The sequence below is a fragment of the Ochotona curzoniae genome, unplaced genomic scaffold, assembly GCF_017591425.1.
Source record: "Ochotona curzoniae isolate NIBS_2020 unplaced genomic scaffold, NIBS_Ocur_1.0 contig_523, whole genome shotgun sequence".
Classification (NCBI taxonomy): domain Eukaryota; kingdom Metazoa; phylum Chordata; class Mammalia; order Lagomorpha; family Ochotonidae; genus Ochotona; species Ochotona curzoniae.
This window is the reverse complement of record NW_024466459.1, coordinates 10,830,800-10,849,863: the sequence shown is the minus strand read 5'-3', so window position 1 is coordinate 10,849,863 and position 19,064 is coordinate 10,830,800. Positions and strand designations below refer to the sequence as shown.

At 60.2% G+C, this 19,064-nt stretch overlaps 1 protein-coding gene across 1 annotated transcript in view; it reads left to right on the top strand.

Moving 5' to 3' along the window:
• The window catches only part of RNF213 (ring finger protein 213), a 76,170-nt gene that overhangs the window by 31,875 nt on the left and 25,231 nt on the right, over positions 1-19,064 (top strand). The window contains exons 21-36 of the mRNA XM_040989374.1: positions 89-267; positions 991-1,138; positions 3,341-3,957; positions 4,518-4,683; positions 5,478-5,695; positions 7,172-7,312; positions 7,409-7,573; positions 8,068-9,235; positions 9,749-9,939; positions 10,074-10,229; positions 11,056-14,652; positions 16,092-16,228; positions 16,380-16,475; positions 17,611-17,729; positions 18,580-18,699; positions 18,902-19,008. Coding sequence (XP_040845308.1) covers positions 89-267; positions 991-1,138; positions 3,341-3,957; positions 4,518-4,683; positions 5,478-5,695; positions 7,172-7,312; positions 7,409-7,573; positions 8,068-9,235; positions 9,749-9,939; positions 10,074-10,229; positions 11,056-14,652; positions 16,092-16,228; positions 16,380-16,475; positions 17,611-17,729; positions 18,580-18,699; positions 18,902-19,008 — 7,325 coding nt within the window. The remainder of the gene's footprint in view (positions 1-88; positions 268-990; positions 1,139-3,340; positions 3,958-4,517; positions 4,684-5,477; positions 5,696-7,171; positions 7,313-7,408; positions 7,574-8,067; positions 9,236-9,748; positions 9,940-10,073; positions 10,230-11,055; positions 14,653-16,091; positions 16,229-16,379; positions 16,476-17,610; positions 17,730-18,579; positions 18,700-18,901; positions 19,009-19,064) is intronic.

Genomic DNA, 19,064 nt, shown 5'->3' with positions numbered 1-19,064 from the left:
GAAATCCGCCCCCTGTGCAGGGTGTGTGGAAAGCAGGCAATGGCGGAGAGCCTGACGCTCCAGTTTGACTTTTTTCCTCCTCTGATAGGAACCGACCGGAAGCTGTTAGACAACATGACAGATGAGGGCAAGAAGCTGATGGCCACCACAGACTCGGTGCTCACAAAAGTTGCTGCTGACCTCACGTCGGGCACCGTTCTGATCAGGCACCTTGAGGTGGTCCTGGAGCACAGGACCCAGTTTCTGAACATCTGGCGATTAAGTAAGGTCCAGGCTGCTCTGCAGCGGGCGCAGAGGGGTCACAGGGCATGGGCCTGCCCTGCAGCAGGTGTAGAGGGGTCACAGGGCATGGGCCTGCCCTGCAGCAGGTGTAGAGGGGTCACAGGGCATGGGCTTGCCCTGCAGCGGGCACAGAGGGGTTACAGGGTCACAGGGTCACAGGCCTCTGTGTGTGTTCTTGTGCGTGTATATGTCTGTGTTTGTGTGTCTGTCTTTTATACCTGTATATGTACTATATACATGTGTCTGCATGTGTCTCCGTGTGTGCGTGGGGGTATCTGTGTGTGTCTGCATGTGTCTCTGTGTGGTTGTAGCTGTGTGTGTGTAAGTCTGTGCGTGTGAGTATGTGTGTAAGTGTCTTTGTCTGGGTGTGACTATTTATGTCTGCACGTGTGTATATATTTGGGGTGACTGTGGCAGCCCTTGTAAAGAGCTGCTCTTCTCAGCAAGTTCAGGGGGTCACTTGTAATTCTGGGCACAGTCCTGGCAGAGGAACTCCAAGCTTGATCGCCAGGGCCCTGGGTGGGGCACGGAGTGGATGGTGTAACTGAGGGGTCACGGTGCCCCAGGCCCTCCTGCCAGCCCTCCACGGGCCGGGGAAGTCAGTGCCTTTCAGAGCCAGGCGGCAGATGCGCACGGTGGAAAGTGGTTTCTGTTGGTTTGCTCTGTTGGCCTTGACCTGCTGAACTACCTGCCTGCTGTTTTCCAGAGGCAAAAAGTCCCTCCCCTCCAGAGGACCATGGTGAGATGGAGAAGTTGCTGAAATGGAGGGAGGAGGAGCTGAAGTTTCTGCAGGCCGAGCAGAGACGCGTGGACAGCCTCCTGAAGCAGTGTGAGAAGGTGAAGCATCTGGTGCGAGGTACGGCCTTCTCTGTCTGTTAGGTTTATTTTTGTATCTGAAACTCCTGGTTATGGAGCGAGACAGAGATGTCTTCCATCTGTTGGGTCACTCCCCAAGAATCCGCAAAGACCAGAGCTGAGCGATGCCGAAGCAGGGCCCAGGATTCAGCCCAGTCTCCCATGTGGGTGCAGGGGCCATTTCCCAGGGCTTCTCCAGGCTGTTAGTAGGGAGATGGGTCGGAAACAGAGCAGACGGGACACGGACCAGTACCGCCCTGGCTGCTTGCGCCACAGTGGCACTATACTGGCTACATCACAACACCAACCCCAAGGTAGTATTTTTCGTTCTTTTTTAAAATTTTATTTTATGATACAATTCCATAGGCTCTTTTTCTCTCTTTTTTTTAAGATTTATTTATTTATATTGCAAAGTCAGATATATAGAAAGAGGAGGAGAGACAGAGAAGAAGATCTTCTGTCCGATGATTCACTCCCCAAGCAGCCGCAATGGCCGGAGCTGACCTGATCGGAAGCCAGGAGCCAGGAGCTTCTTCCAGGTCTCCCATGCGGGTGCAGGGTCCTAAGGCTTTGGGCCGTCCTTGACTGCTTTCCCAGGCCACAGGCAGGGAGCTGGATGGGAAGTGGAGCTGCTGGGATTAGAACCGGTGACCATATGGGATCCTGGCATGTGCGAGGCAAGGACTTTAACTGCAAGGCCACCATGCCAGGCCCCTTTTTTCTCTTTTTGATGTTAGTTTAAATGCAGACTGACATTCCACTTGCTTGTTCACTCAAACGCCTGCAGTGGCTAGGGCCGGGCGAGGCCAAAGCCAGGAGCCCGGAGCCCTGTCCGTGTTTCCTCCCTAAGTGGGATGGCACCCAAGTCCCTGAGCCATCACCTGCTGCCTCCCAGGGTGCCAGGGAGGTGGGAGTATGAGCAGGCCCGGGACTTGAACCCAGACCCTATGCTGCATCGCGAGTGTGTCCATGCACCTCTCACGGAGAACCTGAGAGGACAGGGTTAGAGCGAGGCTTGCCTCGCGTGGATTACCGCGGCAGGCTTTTGTTCTGGCAGATCGTCCTGGAGTTTCGCAGCAGCAGCCTTTCCTGTGGACTTCCGCTGTGGAAGCCGAGGCTTGCCGAGGCATATGGCTTTGCTGTTGCACTCTGCGCCCTGTGCACACAGCCCGCCCTCTCATGATGCCCTCCTCGGAGAAGGCTCATTCGTGCAAACACGAGAATACTTGGGGAACAGGAATGGACATGATGGGCTTGTTTTGGGGTGTAAGCATATTTTGAAATCTACACACAATTTTTTCATGATTCACATTTTCCATACACTTAAAATAAACGCATTTGAAAGGCAGAGTGCAGGGGCTCCCGGCCCGTGGTGAGCTCTCCGAAGGCCTAGGATTGGCACACTCAGGCCAGGATGAAGCCTCAGGCCAGCTTCCCCAGGAGTCGGCGGGTCCTCCCCAGCTGCTCTCCAGCGGGATGATAGCAGGCAGTTGGAATCAGAATCCAGGTGCTCTGAGGCGGGGTGCAGGCCTCTCTGGCAGCTGCCTGATCCTCCACAGCTGCCTCCTCTGGCCACTACTTTCGATGAAGACTTATTTGTTTATTATTATTATTTGAAAGCCAGAGTTGCAGACAGAGAGAAAGAGACCAAAATTTCCCATCTACTGGTTCATTCCCCAGATGACAACAACAGCCAAGGATGGACCAGGCTGAAGCCAAGAGCCAGGAACTTTTTCTAGGTCTCCCACGCAGGTGCAGGGCTCCAAGGCTTTGGGCCATCCTCTACTTTCCCAGGCCACGGGCAGGGAGCTGGATGACAAGTGCAGCAGCTGGGACACGAAACGGTGCCCTTACGGAATGTCCACACTTATACGTGGATGGTTAACCTTTTGAGCCACCATGATAGCCCTCTTATTTGTGTTTTAGAAGAAGAGACAGAACTCCCGTCATTCCCAATTCATTGCTGGTCTCCCGCCTGGGTGCTGAGGACCCAGGTGCTTGGGCCATCACCACAGCTTCGCCCCCTAGGGCGCACATTAGCAGGAAGTCAGAGCTGGGAGTGGAGCCAGATGTTGAATTTGGGCACTCCGGGGAGGACTTGGGTGTCTTAATGCTTGTGCTGAAACCTGGCCCCAGCGAGGGCTGTCTGCGGAGAGGGGATCCGTGTGCCGGCGTGGCTTCCGACACCTCCTCCTTTCCGCAGTGGATTTTGGAGAGATTGCTCAGCGGCACTCGGATGACCTCAGCCACAAAAGCCTGAACACAGCCGTGACCGTGCGCCTGCCCACCTCCTCGGACGAGGACTGGAACACGCACTACTGCCTGTGTCCCCAGGAGCGGGACATGGCTGAGGACATCGACCGGCTGAAGGACAGCCATGTCTTCCAGCTCTGCTGGGAAGAGACCGCGCGGTCCCTGGCCCGGCCTCTGCAGGCCTCAGAGCCACTGGGCAACGCCAAGGACGAGCCTGGAAGGCCAGTGGTGACCCTGGACGAGGCCTACACTCAGCTCTACCTTCCATGCCACGAGAAGTTTCTTAACCTTTACGTGAACCTGCAGTCAGGAGACATCACCCTGGCAGAAGTGGACGTCATGTTCAAGGACTTTGTGAACAAGTATGGTCAGCTGGTCCTAGAACTCCAGGCCATGTGCAGAGCGTTCAGGCAGCCCGAGAGGCGTTGGATCTACAAGCGCATCAACCAGATCCAGGAGTACCACAGCCTGCACCAGGCCGCCAGCGCGGCCAGGGAGATCACGCGAGTCAAGGAGAGTCTGGGCCTGACCGGCAACTTCAGCGTCCTTCACACTTTACTGAACTTTGTAAGTCGTTGCTGGGAAGCCCGCGGCAGGGCTCCTGAGGAGCGGGGGACCTGGCCACTTCCTTCAGGTTGTCCCTGAGGTGGGCTGTCCCAGGGCCTTTGTTTCTGCCTTGATGTGTGACTGTTGTGGCTGTACTTAGTGGGTCAGGCATGTGTATATATATATATATATTTGAGAGATAGAGCTACAGAGACAGGCAGAGCTCTCTCACCCACTAGTTCCCTCCCCAAATGCCCGCTACACCCATGGTTGGATCAGGTCACAGCCACCTAGGTCTCCCACATGGTGGTGGGGCCCGAGGGCTTGGTTGTACCCTGCAGTAACAGGAAGCTGGATCAGAAATGGAGTAGGTGGGACTTGAACTGGCAGGTGGTGACTTACACCACTGCCCCCCGGTGTGGGCTGCGGGAGTGGATTTTAAAGTCTGAGCAGTGTTCTCAGCTGCATGCGAGTTACCCCAGACAGCGTGGGGGGTGGGGACAGGAGGTCAGCAAGGGAGATGGGACCATCCTGGAGGCCAGCACATGCCCACTGGGCCGCAGCAGAGCCTTGTCTCGTAGACGGATGACTTTGACAACTTCTGCCACGAGAAGCTGGACCAGATCAACACGCAGCTCGTGGAGGCGAAGCGGCTGCTGCAGGACGTCAGTGAGCCGCGCTGCCGCTGCCTCAGGCAGCTGGGCCTGTGCCGCGAGTTCATCAGCTGGCTGCGGGATGCCCTGGCAGGTGAACCTGCTCTGCCCACGTGGCCTGGAGCTCTTCCTGGCCCACCATGTGGTGCCCAGCCTATAGGGGGGCCCCCTTTGGTCATAGGCTGTGCCGAGGACACCGAGGGATATGGAGTCCGGCTCCCAGACTGTTGGCGGGAGTTAACATTGGCAGGGGATTTTCCGTACTCTGGCTTCACTTCCCTTTCCCCTCCGCCTTGGCTTCCGGTTGAGATAACCAAGGGTCCAGGCGAGGTGGGGACCCCGTGGCAATGTCCTCGGGAGCACACGTATCCTCCCCAGCCGGGGCTCAATGGCCTTGGGAGTTCTGAGGCTTCCCCAGAGGTGGAGAGGATGGGAGCAGGTGGCAGTGCCAGGGTGGGGGTGATGGAACGTGCTGGTCCCCCTCCACTGGGGAGCTTGGCTGTCTCTAGCCGTGGTCTCTGGTCGCCCTTGACCATGTCCTTTGAGTTGTAATTAGCTCCAGGATGATCACAGCTGTTTCTTAGTTTGCTGTTGCCACGCTGTTGTGTTTATGTGGTGCTGCTGTGAGGACTGGAGGAAGGAAGGTGTGCAGAGAGCGGACCAGGGTCTGGGCTGGCGTGGGACTGACAGGGCAGCACGAGCAGCAGGGGCAGCAGGGGCGGTGCCCTCTGTGAGCAGCAGTTAAGGTGCCCTGGTTCTTACTGAAACCAGAGAGTGGATGGCATCCTGCCAGCCCCTTTGTTGTCCATCTCCAGCTTCACATAGGAAGACACCCCAAGTTTGAGTCTCGGGCCACCCCAAACCTGCCTCCTCTTCTTCCTTCTCAAGACATCAACGAGCTGAAGGTGTTCGTGGACCTGGCCTCCATCTCGGCCGGGGAGAACGACCTTGATGTGGACCGGGTGGCCTGCTTCCACGACGCTGTGCAGGGCTACGCGTCCTTGCTCTACAAGCTGGACACCAAGGCCGGCTTCCAGACGTTCATGAAACACCTGCAGGAACTCTGGAAGGCCCTCGACAATGACCAGCACCTGCCCCAGAAGCTGGTTGGTCTCTTTTCTTTTCTTTTAAGGACTTATGTTTTTTTATTTGAAAGGCAGAATTATAGAGAGAGGAGCACAGAGATCTTCCATCTGCTGGTTCTCGCCCCAGATGGCTGAAACGGTCAGAGTGAGGCCATTCTAAAGTCAAGAGTTTCCTCCAGGTCGCCCGTGTGGATGCAGTGGCCCAGGGGCTGGCACGCCTTGCTGCCTTCCCACGCCATCAGCAAGGAGCTGGCTGGGACGTGGAGCAGCCAGGACTTGAACTGATGTTACTATTGCATGCTGGCACCAGTGGAGGCAACCCAAGCCGCAGCTGGTCAGTCTGCTCTAATCTGGAGGCAGGGTCAGCTGAGCCGCGTGGCAGCCTCGGCCTGGGAGCTGCAGGAGCCCCGCCTCTGTCTGCTGTGTGCTGTGTAGTCGCTGTGAAGGCTGGCTGTTTAGGAGCGGTGTGTCCCAGGCAGGCTGTGCGTGTTCTAGCTTGTGGTAGAAAAGGATATAGAATCGCTTCTCAGCCTTTTGACTAAGATCAAGTATAGAAAACATACAGAACTATATGAACAGCTTGGACGGCACCCTAGAAGACATGCCTGAAGAGACAGGCTCGGGGGACAGGCCAACACTGGAGAGACAGGCTCGGGGGGGACAGGCCAACACTGGAGAGACAGGCTCGGGGGACAGGCCAACACTGGAGAGACAGGCTCGGGGGACAGGCCAACACTGGAGAGACAGGCTTGGAGGACAGGCCAACACTGGAGAGACAGGCTCGGGGGGGACAGGCCAACACGGGCCCAGCAATTTTCACAGGATGTGGCGATGGATTTCTTTGGCTTGAAAAGAATTGCAGGAGTTTGTTCCAGCTCTCCCAGGGCCAGAGCTGGAGCAGCATGCTACCCCACCGGGCGGGCCCGGATGCTTGCTTTAGTCTGTGTCCTTTTCCCAGGTTGGTACTGGGTTTTGCCACCTCGGAAGCCCTTTTCAGGAAAGGAAGACCTTTTCAGCAGGTCTCTGTGCCAGGGCCGAGTCCACGGCATCGTGTAACTGCTCAGGAGCCAGGACTGGCCCCAGGACACTGAAGGAAAGGGGGGCCTCCAGGCAAGGGTTCGCTTCATCACTTGTAGAGGAGGTTTTCCCCATTTTCCTGGTTGTACCTGGGACCACAAAGTGTCCTAGAGAGCCAGGGCTCCACAGCCCTGCGGTGCCAGCCTAGTGCCTGCAGAGCAATGGATCTGCCTGGGCAGCCAAGCTGTGGTTACCCATCTACATCCATGAGCACGAGAACCCGTGCCACGTGCCACACCCTGGTGTGTGTGTGTCCAGCCTGGTGTCAGGTCCTGGGGCACACACAGGCCTGGCACCTGCTGTAGCTGTGCCCTGGAGAAGGTGAGGGCCATGGCGCTGGGGCGGGCTGGAGGCTGCAGCAGGAAGGGGAGGCGGAGTCCTCTCCACCTGGGCCCCAGCGTGTCCCTGTCGCCCCGACAGTACGATTCTGCCAGGAACCTGGAGTGGCTGAAGACAGTGAAGGAGAGCCACGGGTCTGTGGAGCTGTCCTCGCTGTCCTTGGCCACGGCCATCAACAGCCGCGGCGTGTACACGATCCGGGCGCCCACTGAGGGTCAGAAGGTGAGGGGTCCCCGGTTCTCAACACCCAGCGGGAGGGAGGGAGGGGGTGCGGCCATCCTCAAGGCCACTCGCTTCCCCTCACGCCACCTTCCGCAGACTTCCCCCGACACGGTGCTCCGCCTGCTGCTGCCGGAGGCCCCCGGAGGCCCCGACGGGGAGCGCAGCTACAGCCTGGACGAGCTGCAGGAGCTGCTCAACAAGCTGATGCTGCTGTCGGGCCAGAAGGAGCAGAGCAACTCCGAAGTGGAGAGGTTTTCAGAGGTGAGGGCCGCTGGGCTGGGCCCCTCACTGCCCAGATGCCTCACAGGGCGAGTGGCTGCATTTGGGGTCTGCTAGAGAGAATGGCTCAGCCGTCAAGCCCCTGGAGATGGAGCCCCAAGGGGTCGCAGTGCCCCCCATCAGACAGGACCTGAATCGACACCCAGTCCCTGCTGCTGGCGGTGGCCAGCCTGGGGATGAGCGTGGCCCCTAGCCTGCTGCCGCTGTGTCCCCCATTCTACTGGAACCCCCCCATCATTCCGTCTGGCCCTCACAGTCAACGTCTCTTCTTTCTGTACCTTGTTGCTCTCCAGAGGAGGCAGCCGGACCCACAGAAGGGAAGGCCTTGTGGGCCACAGTGCAGGCTGAGGATCCCACAGGGGGAGGAGGGGATCCTGAGTTCCTTGGTGAAAAGCCGGTAACCTCAGTTGGGACTGGGGCATGGGGCGTGTTGAGACCCCCCGTATGCGCTCACCACCTTGTTGCCCGTCTCCCAGGTGTTTGGCCGCGTGCAGCGGCTTGTGCGTGCCTTCCTGGACCTGCACTCAGCTGGGAACCTGCTGTTTCGCTCCTGGGCTGCCAAGGTCTACTGCTCGCCTCGGGGGGACGTGTCCATCTGCGTGGACTTTGGTCTGGCGCTGGGAGAGCAGCTGGTGGGCGGCGGGGACGTGCTGGAGCAGCTGGAGGCCGTGTGCCGGCCCCTGGAGCACTGCCTGCAGCTCTGGGAAGACTTTGTGGCCCAGAAACGACTGGAGCACTTCTATCTGAACTTCTACACGGCCGAGCAGCTGGTCTACCTCAGCCACGAGCTGCGGAAGGCAACGCCCAGCCAGGCTGCGCTCACCATGCTGTCCTTCCTCAAAAAGGACTGCACCCCGGCCGAAGTCCTTTGGGCCACCTCCGGGAGCGAGCTGGAGGCCACGGAGCACCTCGCCAGCATCACGGCCGAACGGGTGGCAGAGGAGCTGCCTCGTGCGCTTGCTGCCGAGGACAGCCTCGGGGGGCAACTGAGGGTCTTCCTGGAGCAGGCCATGGGCTGCATGACCGCCTTCCTGCCCCACTGCCTGGACCTGCAGGCTCTGGGTAGCTGCCTGGCCCGCCTGGCCTGCGTGGGCGGGCCCCGTGTGCAGCGGCACCTCCCACAGGGCCTGCAGGTGGGCCGGCCCAACCTGGTGCTGTGTGACCAGGCCGAGGTGCTTCTGGCCACCCTGGCTGTGTACATGCAGGCTCCGGAGCAGCCCCTGCCCAGCTACGACGAGGTGCTGCTCTGCACGCCGGCCACGACCTTGGAGGAGGTGGCGCTGCTGCTGCGCCGCTGCCTCACACTGGGCTCCCGCAGCCGCAAGGTCTACTGCCTGCTCTTCGGGGACCAGCTGAGCTATGAGGTGGCCTGCCGGGCGGGGGCGCTCTTCCACAGCCTGTGTGCCGGGCCCCACCGCGAGGACTACCAGCTCGTGCTGCTGTGTGACCGTGAGCGCGGGCACTGCTGCCTGCCCTCCGCCTTCAGCCAGGACAAGGTGCTGGTCACCCCCCAGGCGCCCCTGCAGGCAGTCCAGGCCTACCTGGCGCAGCACTTCCGGGTCTCCGAGCAGACCTGCTCAGCAGCCACTGTCTTCAAGGACCAGATGTGCGTTGGGATCGTGGCGTCCGAGAGGGCCGGCGTCGGTAATGAGGGGCAGTGTCCGGCAGAGGGTGACATAGAAGTGGCCGGAGTGGTGGTGACTGGGTCTGTGGTTGGACCCACAGGGTCTTCCCAGGCTTCTGGGGGTCACTCTCCCTCAGTTGCCCAAACCGGACAGCTGCCATGGCCCCTGCTGCCCGCTCTTCCAAGCAGGCACCTGTGGAATACTTGGTTTTGCACACATTCCGCGCCCTTCTTGGTGCTGACGGTGACTGGGGGAGGCGGGGAGGCAGTGCTGGGCACTGGTGCCCTGACCCACTTGGGGATACAGTGGTCTCCTTCCAACTTGGCCCCTGGCCCCTGCCACATTCCTTGTTGAAGAATCGTCCCCTCGCCCTCCCCACCCCACCCACGAGTGCTTGGCCTTCTGATCACTTGCACTGGCAGCCAGGGAAGACATAGAAACCGGGTAATGGCAGGATAGAAACTGGGTCGCATTGCCCCCCAGCCAGGGACCCTGCCCTGCCCGGGGCCTGACCGCCTCTTGTCGCCCTCAGGGAAGTCCCTGTATGTGAAGAGACTGTGCAGCAAGCTGAAGCGGCAGCACGGCAGGAAGGCGTTCCAGAAGATAGTGCGCCTGACGGAGCCCCGAGTGGACGAGAGCCAGGTGCTCCACAGCCTCGCGTCCTGTCTGCCCACTCACTTCCAGGACACACCTGCCATATTCCACTTGGACGTGACCTCTTCCGTAAGTACACCCCGCCAAGGACCCTGTGTCCGCGTTGCTTACTTGTCTCTGGAGTGCCTGTGTCGCCGTGTCAGGAGCACGGGGCATCGTGGTTGTTCTGGGCACGCACGGACGCCAGGTGCTTCTGTCCTTAGGTGCGGACTGGCGTCTGGGAATTGCTTTTCAAGCTCCTTGTTCTGCGCTGTTTAATGGACGTCAACGGGAAGATGTGGCGCCGGAGCCCGTGCCATCTCTACGTCGTGGAGATCCTGCAGGAGAAGTCAGCGCTGCCCCGCAGGCCCGCACGGCTGGTACGAGAGCCTCCGGGCGGGGGCAAGGCCATCTTGGGGGCCCACTTTTTCCTGAGGGTCATGTTAGTACAGACACAGCAACTCATTGGTTTCTCTTAAAGACTGATCTTGGTTATTTGAAGGGCAGTGTGATGGTGGCGGAGAGGCAGAGAGAGATAGGAAGAGACGAGGGAGGGCTTACGTCTGCTGGCTCCCTCTCCAGTTGGCCACAATAACCCAAGCTTGGCCAGACCAAAGCCAGGAGCCAGACACACCGTCCTGGTCTCCCACGGGGTGCAGGGGCCAGACAGCTGGCCCATCCTTCGCCGCTGCTTGTCCAGGCACATTGGCAGCAAGCTGCTGGAGCTCGAACTGGAGTTCTGACGCGGATGCCGACCTCGTAGGCGGTGGCTTCACTGAATGAGCCCTGAGAGCCGGTACCTCCACGCTGGTCTTAGTGTGCCCTCATGGTGTGTTATTGTCACTCGGAGATTAATGCCGAGTACCTCGAACAGGCCTTCTCTGCTGCCCCATGCGAGCTGTCGGGGATGAGGGCTTTTGTCACTGAGCTCGCTCAGCCAAGGGGAGTTCTGTCTTTGTCTCACACACACACACAGGTGCTCAGTGGAGCACTGAGCTGTGGAGGAGTGCAGCTCCCACCTTTGGCTTCTGCAAGACGTTAGGGCTGATCTGAACGCGGGGAACCGCGGGAAGCCGCATCTCTTTCCGTGTTTTTGTTCTTCCCCTGTACGGGCCCACGCGCCAGGGCTCGCCGTCACGGAGGGTCGAGGTGTGTTGTGGCGAATGTGGAGTTGTAACCCCTGCTCGTCTCTCTCTCCCTTCCCAGGGCGCACATGGCCCGCAATACAGTTTTCTTGACATCTTCCCAAAAGTCACCTGCAGGCCTCCCAAGGAAGTGATGACCTCGGGCCTGGGCGCCGAGCGGAGCGCCACGGAGCCCGGCATGGACGAGAAGAAGTTCCGCAGTGCGCCCTTCCAGAGGACATACCAGTACCTGAAACGGTTCCATCAACACCAGGACCTGGACGCGTTCCGGTACCAGCCGGGCTCGGTGGAGGGCACGCCCGCGGAGTGCACACAGCTGCTGCTCATCCACTGTGGAGTCATGGACCCGTCGTGGGCGGAGCTGCAGAACTTCGCCCGCTTCCTCAGCTACCAGCTCCAGGACTGTGAGAACTCGCTCTTCTGCAACTCAGCCTTCACTGGAGACACCCTGCGGGGCTTCAAGAACTTTGTGGTCACCTTCATGATCTTCATGGCCAGGGACTTCGCCACACCCACGCTCCATAGCTCCGACCAGAGCCCCGGGAAGCACCTGGTGGCCTTGGACGGAGCCAGGGAGGAGGAGCTGGCCCCGTTCCTGCTCCGCAAGCGCTGGGAGTCAGAGCCCCATCCCTACGTCTTCTTCAACAACGACCACGTGTCCATGACCTTCATCGGCTTCCACCTGCAGCCCAACAAGGGCGGGGCTGTGGACGCCATCGATCACCTCACCGGGCGGGTCATCAAGAAGGACGTGATGACCCAGGAGCTGTACCAGGGACTGCTGCTCCAGAAGGTCCCCTTCAACGTGGACTTCGACGCGTTGCCCAGGAACGAGAAGCTCGAGCGGCTGTGTCTGGCCCTGGGCATCCAGTGGCCCTTCGACCCCGACGAGACATATGAGCTCACCACGGACAACATGCTGAAGATCCTGGCCATCGAGATGCGGTTCCGGTGCAGGATCCCCGTCGTCATCATGGGAGAGACGGGCTGCGGCAAGACCAGGCTCATCAAGTTCCTCAGTGACCTGCGCCGCGGGGGCGTCAGGACGCAGACCATGAAGCTGGTCAAGGTGCATGGCGGCACAACAGCCGACATGATACGCTCCAGGGTCCTTGAGGCTGAGCGCGCTGCCGCCCACAACAGGGAGCAGCACCAGCTGGACACGATCCTGTTCTTCGATGAGGCCAACACGACGGAGGCCGTGAGCTGCATCAAGGAGGTCCTGTGCGACGGCACGGTGGACGGCCAGCCCCTGGACAGGAACTCCGGCTTGCACATCGTCGCGGCCTGCAACCCGTACCGCAAGCACACGCCAGAGATGATCCGCCGCCTCGAGTCGGCCGGCCTGGGGTACAGGGTGAGCGCGCAGGAGACGGCCGACAGGCTGGGCTCCATCCCGCTGCGCCAGCTGGTGTACCGTGTCCATGCCCTGCTGCCAAGCCTGGTGCCCCTGGTGTGGGACTTCGGGCAGCTGAACGACACGGCCGAGCACCTCTACATCTTGCAGATCGTCCAGCGGCTGGCGGGCTCTGCCCGTGTCAGCGAGGGCCACACGCGGGTGATGGCAGCGGCGCTGTCTGCCTCACAGGCCTTCATGCGGCTCAGCGAGCATGAGTGCAGTTTTGTCAGCCTCCGGGACGTGGAGCGCTGCGTGACAGTATTCTGCTGGTTCCTGGACCACAGCCAGTCGCTCCTGGAGAAGCTGAGCTCACTGCCGGGCCAGGCTGACAGCGCCTGCCGGAGGGACCCCGTGCTGTGGTCACTGGTGCTGGCCCTCGGGGTCTGTTACCACGCCTGCTTGGAGAGGAAGGAGTTATACTGGAAGGCGGTCTGCCTGCGGCTTCCGGCGCCCTATAACGACAGCCACGTGGCCCTGGAGGAGATCAGCCGCACGCAGGACCTCTTCCTGCACGGCGTGCCCTTGCGGCAGGCCATCGCCCGCAACGCGGCCCTGAAGGAGAACGTCTTCATGATGGTGATCTGCATCGAGCTCAAGATCCCGCTCTTCCTGGTGGGCAAGCCCGGCAGCTCCAAGTCCCTGGCCAAGACCATCGTGGCGGACGCCATGCAGGGCCCTGCCTCCCACTCGGAGCTCTTCCGGGGCCTGAAGCAGGTGCACCTCGTGTCCTTCCAGTGCAGCCCCCACTCCACGCCACAGGGCATCATCGGCACCTTCCGGCAGTGTGCCCGCTTCCAGCAGGGCAAGGACCTGCAGCAGTACGTGTCCGTGGTGGTGCTGGACGAGGTGGGCCTGGCCGAGGACTCACCCCAGATGCCCCTGAAGACCCTGCACCCTCTGCTGGAAGACGGATGCATCGAGGACGACCCAGCCCCCCACAAGAAAGTGGGCTTCGTGGGCATCTCCAACTGGGCCCTGGATCCCGCCAAGATGAACCGCGGCATCTTCGTGGCGCGTGGCAGCCCCGACGAGCTGGAGCTCATTGAGAGTGCCCGCGGCATCTGCTCCTCCGACGGCCTGGCGCAGGAGCGCGTCCAGGGCTACTTTGCGCCCTTCGCCAAGGCCTACGAGAACGTGTGCCGCAGCCAGGACAAGGAGTTCTTTGGCCTCCGGGACTACTACAGCCTCATCAAAATGGTCTTCGCCATGGCCAAGACCTCGTTCCGGGAGCCGCCCCCGCGGGACATCGCTCGGGCCGTCCTCCGTAACTTCAGCGGCAAGGACGACGTGCAGGCGCTGGCCATGTTTGCAGCCAGCCTGCCGGAGGCCCAGGGCTCCGAGGAGCTCAGCACCCTCCAGCTCATCAGAGAGAACATTTTTGGGACCACGCAGATGTCGGACGCGGGGCTGGAGGAGGCCGAGGTGCGCTACCTGCTCGTTCTCACCAAGAACTACGCGGCCCTGCAGATCCTGCAGCAGCTTTTCGTCGCTGAGGGGCGGCAGCCTGAGATCATTTTTGGGTCCAGCTTCCCCAAGGACCAGGAGTACACCCAGATCTGCCGCAACATCAACCGCATCAAAGTCTGCATGGAGACCGGCAAGATGGTGGTGCTGCTCAACCTGCAGAGCCTCTACGAGAGCCTGTACGACGCGCTCAACCAGTACTACGTGCGCCTCGGCGGCCACAAGTACGTGGACCTGGGCCTGGGCACGCACCGCGTCAAGTGCCGCGTGCACCCCGCCTTCCGCCTGGTCGTCATCGAGGAGAAGGAGGTGGTCTACCAGCACTTCCCGATCCCGCTCATCAACCGCCTGGAGAAGCACTACCTGGACTTGCACACGATGCTGCGGCCCTGGCAGAGGGCCATCGCTGACGAGCTCGAGGGCTGGGTGGCCCAGTTCGTGGAGCTGCAGCCGGGCCAGCTGCTTGCCCAGCACAAGTACAGCCCCGCCGATGTCTTCATCGGGTACCACTCGGACGCGTGCGCCTCCGTGGTGCTGCAGGCGGCCGAGAGGCAGGGAGTCCAGGAGGTCACGGACGAGCTCTACCAGCAGGTGTCCGAGGAGGCCAAGCGGACGCTGCTGCGTTGTGCCACGCCCGACGCCGTGGTCCGGCTGAGCGCCTCGTTGCTGGGCAGCTTCACGGCCCAGGGGCTGGCACGGGAGTACTACCACTCCCAGCAGCATGACTCCTTCGCCGACTTCCTGCAGGCGCAGCTCCGCACGGTGGACGCAGCACGCGGCGCTGTCTTTACGGAGGTGAATCTTGCCTGTGGCTTACCCGTCATGTGCCTGAGGCTCCCGAATGTCAGGAGCTCTTCGCAGCCTGTGGGCGGGGTGTTCCTGGAGGCACAGGCCCTGCCAGCCCTTCCCCGTGCTGGTCTGTTGTACCAAGTTTGGAGTACATGTTTTGTTGATTTATTTTAAGCTGCAGAGCAGCAGAGGGACAGGGAGATGGGACAGAGCTTCCCTCCACTCCTGGCTAGAGTGCCAGGGGATGCTGCAGGCCAAATCCAGGAGCTTGGCGCTCCTTCGGGGCTCCCACGTGGGCGCCGGGGTGCAAACCCTTGGGCCAGTGCTCTCCCAGGTGCACGACCAAGGACGGGATCTGAAGCGGAGCACCTGGGACTCGACTGGTGCTTTTTAAAAAATTTATTTGCATGTTTATTGAAAAATCAGATATACAGAGAGGAGAGACAGAGAGGAAGATCTTCCACCCAATGATTTACTCCCAAAGAAGGCACAACAGCCGGAGCTGAGCCATTCCAAAGCCAGGAGCCCAGACTCTTCTCTGGGTCTGCCACACAGGTGCATGGTCCCAAAGCTTTGGCCCATCTTTGACTGCTTTCCCAGGCCACAAGCAGGGAGCTGGATGGGAAGTGGAGCTGCCGGGATTAGAACTGGTGCCCATATGGGATCCTGGCGCGTTCAAGGCGAGGACTTTCACCACTGTGCTATTACACCGGGCCGACCGGCTCTTTCTTATGCATACCGGCACCATGAGTGGCTGTTTAACTTGCTGTACCACAAAGCCGAGTGTGCATTATTCTTTTGTTTTGTTTTTAATTTAAGATGCAGTGAGGCAGAGAAATGGGGAGGGAGGCCTAGTCAGGGTGGGAGAGAGAGCAGGCGTGCCTCTCTGGTCGGTGGTTCTCTCTGCGAAGGCGTGCTGCAGCCAGGACCTGCTGAACGCGGCTCTCGTGTGGGCAGGAAGCCGGTCTCCTGAGCTGTCACCTCGCCTGCTTGGGGTGTGCCTTAGCGGGAAATCAGGAGGCAGAGCTAGGCTCCAACCCCAGTTAGTACGAAGATGGCTTCATGATTAAGCTAAACGCACACCCCTCGAGTGCCATGCGTGCACCACGTTCTCTGCCAAGGGCTGTGCCCAGGACCCTAGGGATTGGATGGGAACTGGTGCACCTGTCTGCGGGGCGAGGGCCCTGGCACGCCGCCCCAGGCCCCAGTGTCAGCACCCCCACTAGGGCTGTACTGCAAGCATGAGGGACAGTACAGGCCGGTGAGGGCCAGTGCAAGCGAGGCCAAGACCCCACAAGCTAGGCTTGAGCAGAGACCAGGAAAATACGCCTGGGACCCCGAGAGTGAAACAGCCCTGGGGCAGAGCTGCAGGGCTCCCGCTGAGACCCAGGGCTCAGCCTGCTGTGTGTACGCACAGCTGAGCTTGCTGGTGCCCTGCCCCACAGGTCACCACATTCTCCCGGCTGCTGACCAACCACGACTGCGAGGGCCTGGCGGCGGAGCTGGGGGACGGGGCCCCCAGGCCCACGATGCTGTCGCTGCAGCAGTTCGACACGCAGTACTCATTCCTGAAGGAAGTCCGGTGAGACGGCCCCTGCAGGTCCACCTGGCCACCTGCTCAGCTGCCCTCCGTCTAGTCCCTGATGCTGTTGGCCTCTGCACCCGAGATGCCATCCTTGTGTCCCCCTCCTTGTTGGCATGGGCACTGACTGGCATCATTTCTTGGCTTCCAGAAAGTGCTTGATGAAGACGGCCAGGTGTAAGATCCTCATTATCCAGGCGGATTTTGAAGACGGCGTGCACAGCGCTCAGCTCATCGCGTCAGCTAAGTGCGTTGTCCTGCTCCTCAGAGTTGCTGGAGGAGCGCGGGGCAGAGCAGTGTCCCGGCGTTAACGGGGTGGCAGGGGGCTGGCGTTTCGCTGTTGGCTGCATCTGCAAGTGTCTGGTTGGTAGCTGGCCGCAGCTTCGTGGGGGCAAAAGCTGGGCACCCTGGACTGAGTTCCGAGCTCCTGGCTTTGGCCCAGCCCCGTGCTGGCTGTCGCAGGTCATTGCCAGACTGACCCAGTCATTGTCAGTCTCTCAAACACATAAATAAAAATATAGGAGCTTACGGAATGTCCCCAGGTCAGACATTTGCAGATGGAGTTTGTTCATGTTCGCTTTGCCCTTCTGCAAGTTCCTTTGGTGCAGTGCAGGTTCCAGGACCATAGCAGTTTACAAAGGCCTGGATCCTTCCCAGCCTGATCAGCTATGTAAACATTATCTAATTAATTGGGAAAAAAAAAACTCATTTATGTATCTGGAAGGCAGAGTTACAAGGAGAGAAGGTGCTGAACCATCTGCTGGTTCACTGTGCGAATAGCCGCGATGGCCGCGCTGAGCCAGGAGCTTCATACCGGTGTCCCACGTGGGCGCAGAGGCCGTGCTCTGCTGCTTCCCCGGGCACCTCAGGGAGCTGGATGAGAAGTAGAGCAGGCAGGACGTGAACTGGCGGTCCTACACCTGTGACAGCTCTACCTGCTGCGTCATGACTCTGGTCTCCTAGCAGTCTCCACTGGACATTTCCATAATGTTCGTGGGAAAATGAAATTTTCACAAGTAACTGTTCCTTTATTCCCTAACTTTGCAAGGGAAGCTTTGAAAGTGCCAAAGGAAGCCATGTTGTGTTCCACGGCTGAGTCATGGCCCTGTGGAAGGCTAGTGTGGCTGCAGGTTTCCTGAGCAGAGTCTTGCCTGGCAGGGACCTCCGTGTGAGGGTGGCCAGCACAGACCGCAGGACATGGCTGCGACCCAAGGGGAGGGCAGGTCTGCTGGGAGAGGACCTCCCCCCGCCAGCTCCTGAAGGAAGATCCAGGCTGTGCACCGAGCCCGGCCCCTGAGGCCGTCCCGGTGCCCCTGCGGCCGTATCCCGGCCACCTGTGCCCCGGGCTAGCTTTGTGCTCATCCCTGCCCTTGTTGCCTTAGGTACTCCGCCACCAATGAGATCAACAAAGGACTGGGCGCGGAGGGCTGTGTGTTGGTCTGCTTCATCACCAAGTTGTCACGGATGGAGAACAGCGCGAACTTCGTGGGATTCCAGGGAGGTAAGCCCGCGCTGGCTGCGACTCCCTGCCCTCCGAGGCACGGCGCGGGCCTGGATCTGAGCCATGTTTCCTCCCTGCTCCGGCGACTGCCATTACATTTCTGTCTGTAGCATGGGGCCACGGTACATGGCACTGCCCACACGGTCTCTGCTTCCACGGGCCCAGGGGACAGCTCTGCCAATTTCATGGGCACTAATGCCCCACTTCAGGCAGGAAGGCTGACCCCAAATCTCTCTTCTGCCTCTGGAATCATTGCCAGCTGTGTGTTATATGAGAAAGATGATGCCTCCTGCGTGTTTTCTGAGCAGCAGGATGGTAATGTGTCGGCCACGGGCCACATCCACAAGCCGTTTTTGTTTGTTTCTTTTTATATGAAAAGCAGAGTTACAGAGAGAGAGAGAGAGATTTTCTGTCGCTAGGCTCGCTCTCCAAATGACTAGCGCCACAGCTAGGCCAGTCCAAAGCCAGGAACTTGGAGCACCTTCTGGGTCTCCCACGGGGGTGCAGGGACCCAAGGACTTGGGCCACCCCCTGCTGCTTTCCCAGGCCACAGGCAGGGAGCTGGACGGGAAGCGTTGCAGACAGGACACGAACCGACACGCATATGGATGCAGGTGCTGCCGACAGGGGCTTAGCCCACTGTACCACAGCACCAGCCCCAAACACTCAGTGTTAGGTGAAAGCTGTTGACATGCCTAAAGTGCATGCAAGATCACTGTGCCCTTGCTGCACGTCGGGGGTAGCCATGCCTGCAGCAGCCGTGGACATGACTGGGGTCGTCTGGTGCTGGGAGCCAGAGAGGCCACCGACCGGTAGGTTCCGGAAGGTTCCAGTGGCGCCTCTCTTTCAGGGCTGTGGCTGTCAGTGCACATTGACGACCTGCACAGGTCCACTGCCATGGCCTCCGACGTGACCAGGCTGCAGAGCGTCTCCATCAGTCAGCTGTTCCAGCCAGGAGACGGCCCTGGGCGTGAGTTGCAGCACTGGGCGCGGGCGGGCAGTCCCCTGTCTTTGCCACCTTTGAGTCGCAGCAGCTGCACTCAGCAGGAGCTGGCATGAGGCTCAGCAGGAGCCTCACCGGCTCCCAGTCATGGCTGCGCGTGCGTGAGCCCTGGCACCTGCCTGTAGCAGCCTCTGCGAGCTGCACTTGCTGACCTCTGCTTGGCTTCCAGTGGAAGGCAGCGACGAGGAGGCCATGGAAACAGACGCACGGGTGGTGGACAGGGAGACGGAGGACGCAGAAATGGGCCGTGACACCTCGGTGCCTGCCAGCAGCACTGTGAGTGTCCCCACAGGAGATGCAGGCCACGGGGGGTTGTGCGGGGCTGGTCCTGC